Consider the following 5690-nt stretch of genomic DNA (forward strand, 5'->3'; position numbering starts at 1 on the left):
CGGTTAGTGTAAAATATGTGACGTTGATTTTTTATAAAAAAATAGAAATTATGATCCAATTCGAAAATAATTTTTAATATAAATTTTTTGTTGCTCTATGTGAATCAATCATCTACATAATGTTTTTTCAGTTGGACTTCCATTCATCTATATAGAATTAAATATCTATGCTCATTTTTAACTTTGAGTTTAGTCTATCAAAATTACTTTTAAAAAAAAAAATCTAAAAGACTTCACGTAGTTTAGGAAGCGTCTTGCCACTAAAGAAATATTTAACATTTTTTACTTTGATGGGGTTCAAACTAATGTCCTTAAAAGGTCTTAGTGGATAAAAACACCACCACTTGTCTAGTATCCTTACTTGCCAATGGCATATAATATCATGCATTCGAACCTGCCACAGTTAAATGCTAAATATTTCTTTGGTGGTGAAACACTCCTTAAATTCTGTAAACTCTTTTGGTTCTCTTCAAAGTCTAGAGATAAAATTCTAGACTAAAATTGAGAATATACATCTAAATATAATATCTCTATTTCAAGGACTTCTCTTAAAAAGAGAGTTGAACCCCTTAATAGATTTATAAGTAAATAACTACACCTGATCTCGTTCCGAATATTTCAATTAGATCTAATAGTTTATATCTCTAATATTAATAATTTTTAGAATAACTATTTGAGACACATGCAATGAAGCTTTTTAACTCTATAAGCGCAGTTCATAGATCATCATGGGTCTTATTTATAGATTTTTATTACTTTAAATACCAATTAAAATTATTTTTCATTTTTTTAGCTCTGTTTTTCAAATAATAATCTTAATTTGTGATATTCATCTTTTATTTAAATTTTACGTAATAATTTCTGGCGCCTAATTTCAGCATTGAATTTGCGTGTGTTCCCATCAGCAATGTAGACTAGTTTGGACACCATTCAGAAAACGACAACTGCTTTTGGGACCATATTATTATTATTATTATTATTATTATTAATTACCAACACCAAAAAATAAATTGGAATGCATATAAAATAAGAGATAGATCCGACCAAGCTCCCAAGATTGAATAAGAAGTAAAAATTTTAATTAGTTCATATAATTCCTTTTTTTTTCTTTTTTAAATGCAATGAAATAACCTCCTATCCTATTTTTACCGTTCATAGATGGTATTACAGCTAGACTAAATGAGCACAAAACTGTGGGTGGTGCCTTAGAATTAAAGCTTTATAACCTTGAGATTGTGATTGACAATTGTCTCTCTCTTTGATAGCTTTACAAACCCAATCTTCCTTTTGTGTTTCTGATATTGTTCAGTCCCAAACTGACAGATATGTCTTGTCTTTCCCATTTAATAACCTAGTTAGCCCTTTCAACTTTAAAGCCACAATAATACATTTTTCAGACCCTTGAGGTTATTCTAATGGCGACTAGGACTGCATCATCATCATCACCATCCAAGCCAGCAGGAAGACAACTTGGGGAGCTCCTTCAACAACAACAAGAACCTTTCATCTTAGAGATTTACCTTTCAGAAAGAGGGTGTTTGAGAAACAACAAGTCCATTGGCTGCCATGGAAATTCAGGCAAGTTTTTAAGGATCAACAAGAAGGGTATTCCCAACTTCCCTAAACTACTTAAAGTTGTAGTATGTAACAAGTTGTTTGCAATTAAAGGGTCAAAAGCCAAGAATTCTTCAGATACATTTTCCACCGCTAGCAGCACAACAGTGTATAATTCATGCTCAGATACTGACATAGATGAGCCGCCTATGTTGAAACTCTACAATGAAAGGGAAAAGAAGGTAGAAAAAGCTTTTATAGTTTATCTATCATTTTCTGTTATTGCATAAAGAAAAGAGATTTGATATAAAGCTAACAGGATGTTGCAGATTCAAAGCTTCAGTGCGGTTGCATGGAATACAGCCCTCAGTTTTACATGACGAGGCAGAAAAGCTTGTTCTTGAGTAAGCTGATAATATTTTCAGCTTCAGTCTGGAATTTACTTGTTCAAAGCAAGCCAGGATTAAGAGAGTTAGCAGAGCCTGATGGGTCTAATTCTTCACCATTTTCACTATCGAAAAGGGTTTTGCAGCCAACAAACAAGGTTCCCTTATTATGGAGCAGAAGGGAATTGTTGGAGTTGGATGGAATGGATTCAACCAAGGAATGGAATGTTTATGAAGAACAGAAGGAGATAGGACTAGTAATTGGAGACGCCATAGCAGAGGAGATCACAACTCAAGTTGTAATGGACATGATATTAATATATAGCTAACATATAATTTGCTTGTTTCCATATGTCGGCTGTTGCTGTCTAGTTCAGATTGATGTCCATGATGGTAATGTATGTAACAAAGAACGTAGAAATCTTTTTTAAATTTCCAAATTGAAGATAGCAACAACTTTATCTTCTCTTTGGCTTTATTGGGAATTCACATAAATTTGTTTAAAGCACTCTGTTGTTTGTTTATTGATTGAACACAGACTTGGGGGCTTAATTAAATTTGATGGATCGACGGATGTTGACAACTAAACTACCATAAAGTAGCCAATTGGAGTATTGCCAAAGACAACCCATAAATAACCGAGCTCCTAATCAAACTTATTAATCGGAAAATATAATTTTTGGCTCTTAACCGGATAATTAATAAGTTCCTTTGCTACTAGTATTTTTTTAATTTCATTTTCTTAGGTAATTATATTCATTTCGGATTTTCAATTTAGATTTTATTAATATTTAGTAATATGATTAATATTTTCGAAATATAATTGGTTCAGTCAGTCAGATTGAATAAACGGAGAATTGACCAATATGTTAATTCAAACAAAGGGGTTGAGTGATTGATTGAAAATTGATCAAAATCAGTAAAAATCAAAAATTAAACTAAATTCGTAGTTGAATTGTTTAATAAATTTTTCATTTTTTAATTTTTTTATGAATTTTAATTATTTATTTATTCTTAGTTTATTAGTTGAATTGATCAAACTGATTGAATCGAAAATTAATAGTCTGACCAGTTCAACCACTGGTCCAGTTATTAGAACATTGTATGTGACACTCTAAAGATTATATCACGTCATAACTTAGAAATTTTATATATATTTTTTTTTTTATTTTCAAGTGAAGATGTGGCTCAATCTCAAAATTTCACTTCATCGAACTTTTATATTTTTCAAGTCCAATGATAAAAATGAATCAAGTTACCAAATTTAGATACCAAAGTAGATTTAAAATAAGTACAGGTACCGAAATGGACCTAATTATCATAGGCCAAAAATATATTATCCCTTATTTTTATTTATCAAACAATTTTGATTAAGTAGTTAAATCTTAGGGTTTGTATTCGATACATCGATAATATATATTTTTTTATTTCACAAGTAGTCTTAAAAAATTTAATGTGTCTCTTTTTTTTTAAGTATTTTACTAGACAATTGTACAATATTTGTCAACTCCTTATCCTACTTATAAAGTCTAAAACTCCCTAATAATATGCAAAATATTATTCTTAAATCTTAATCTATTAATTTTTATTAACTTGATAAAAGAAAACTACGATAAACCCAATAAACATGATGTCTTTATTTGTTAAAAATGGATTGAGACGAAAAGTAAAATTTTCTTTGATAATTATGTGATATTGGCACCAAATACATAACTAGTAACAATTACAAAAATATAATAATATTTTATAGAAAAGAAAAAAAGGTTATAAAAATATCAATGATGGCTAATTGGAAAACTCCAAAAACTAGAACCAAACCCCAAACTAAGATTCTAAACCCTGAGTTATTAAATGTAAAATGCCAAACATTACCCTAAAGCCCAAACAATAGGAAAATAAGTAAAATACTTGCAATTGATTTGAAATAGGTTAAAAGAAAAAAAATTGCTAAAGGTAGTGATATTGACGGTTACAACTAAGCTTTTAAAAACAACATTTTGGAAACATCTCAAGTGGGTAAGCACTATCTTTTCGCAGATATTCTTTATGTGTTCTGGAGGGATGATATTCATGTGTATTTTTTATTGCCCTTTTATGCTTGTTGGTGTGTTTGATGGATTACGCTTTTACAAGCTTTTTAATGTGTTTGGTGGACTATGTTCTTATGAGTTTCATGATGCGTTCTGGTGAATACCCGCATGTAAACTATAAATCTAAAAATGTATTTTAATTGGGACTAAGTGGAAATTAATAAACATGAACTTAAAAAATATGGTTATGTATTGCTTATTCTAGGTGCAATATACGGTGTTATGATATGTTCTTGCTTGTTTCTTTTCTATTCAGTCTTTACATAATGAATTAAATTGTATACCAACCCTAGAGCGAGGTAAGTGTAATACTTTTCATTTTAACTGAGTAAGCATGACGTTGTTGTTTTACACTTTGTTCATACTTGCGAACCATTGAAGCATGTCACCTTTTGTGGAGCACCACACTATCACCAAAACAAGAGTATGAAATTCGTGTACAGTGGTGTATCTAGGGACCTAGCCCCCTTAAAATAAAAATTGTTTATTTAGGCCCTTTAGAAATTTTAAAATTTTAAATTAGTAAAAATAAAATTACACTTTGGCCCCCTAAAAATAATAAAAATTTGATTTAATCCTTTAAAAATTATAAAGATATAGACTATTAAAAATTAGAATTTAATTTCGGCCCTCCTAAAAAAGTTTTTTGGCTTCGCCCATGTTTGTGTATTTATGTATCGTGGCATGTACCTAAGGCACCAGCATGTATAAATATGCTTATTTCTTGAAACATTGGTTGTGATGTAGTTGTTAAAGGGTTAGTCATTTTGTTATATATTATGGATGTATGAAAGTTCCTTATGCATGCATACATGATAAGGAACGTGCACGGAACAGGATCGCAAGTTTGTCCAAGTCACGGATTTGGCTTAGGGCTTTAGATGATCGAAAAGAAACTTAGATTTTGACACAACTTAAAACGCAAACAAATCCAAGTCAAATCTAAGAATTAAAAAGGATAGCAATTAAAACAAATAATTAAGATAGAAAAAGAAAAAGGAATCCAAACCAATGATTAGAAACAATTAAACAAGAACAGATCATAATAATAAAGAAATGAAACAAGATAGATGGAAAAGATGGAAAGTGGCATGTAGAAGTCCTAAGAAGCCTTAGAAATCAGATGAATCCACAATCCCCTTTCAAATTACTCTAATTTCCCCTCCAAAAAATAAAACTTAGCAAGAAAAAGCTTGAAAATGATTCCCACAATCTGGAAAGATTGTTAAAACTCTTCTAAAAGAAAACTCAAAGAGAAATTCTTGAAGAGAAAAACTCAAAGAGAGAAGTTACTAAATGAATTATTTTGAATTGTGTACAATGAAGAGGCCTTTATATAGGCTAGCTAAGTACATCTAAATAAAACTTTCAAGTATTTTGAAACTCTAATTAATCTAAACAAGAAGCACTTTTGAACTAAACTTTCTTGACATAAAACTCCTAAAAAAAATCCAAATTTTGGAATAAATAAATAATAAAAAATAAAACTTAATAAATACAATATTGGGCTCATGTATAATAAAAAATTAAGCCTAAAAATAGAACTCAATATGATTTAAGTTCAAATTAAAAGCCCAAAACTCATAATTTTCGTAATAATCCTGTCCAGAAATTCTACTCATGTAGTCTTCACTAAAATAGTCATAACTTGAGTTGTAGA

The 5690-nt window shown here is 29.8% G+C and overlaps 1 protein-coding gene across 2 annotated transcripts; it reads left to right on the forward strand.

Annotated features, from left to right (window-relative positions):
* The first annotated feature begins 1200 nt into the window (after positions 1 to 1200).
* On the forward strand, positions 1201 to 2435 carry LOC108482644 (uncharacterized). Of its 2 annotated transcripts, XM_053020321.1 has the most exons (3): positions 1201 to 1578; positions 1669 to 1796; positions 1874 to 2435. In XM_053020321.1, exons 1-3 carry the CDS (start codon positions 1416 to 1418, stop codon positions 2267 to 2269), a joined length of 687 nt encoding a protein of 228 aa, XP_052876281.1. In that variant the 5' UTR covers positions 1201 to 1415; the 3' UTR covers positions 2270 to 2435. The 2 variants fall into 2 exon arrangements, with proteins under 2 accessions (XP_052876281.1, XP_017641255.1); XM_017785766.2 differs by having other exon boundaries at positions 1201 to 1796.
* Positions 2436 to 5690: the final 3255 nt, after the last annotated feature.

The sequence above is a fragment of the Gossypium arboreum genome, chromosome 1 (genome assembly GCF_025698485.1).
Source record: "Gossypium arboreum isolate Shixiya-1 chromosome 1, ASM2569848v2, whole genome shotgun sequence".
In the NCBI taxonomy this organism is placed as follows: Eukaryota; Viridiplantae; Streptophyta; class Magnoliopsida; order Malvales; family Malvaceae; genus Gossypium; species Gossypium arboreum.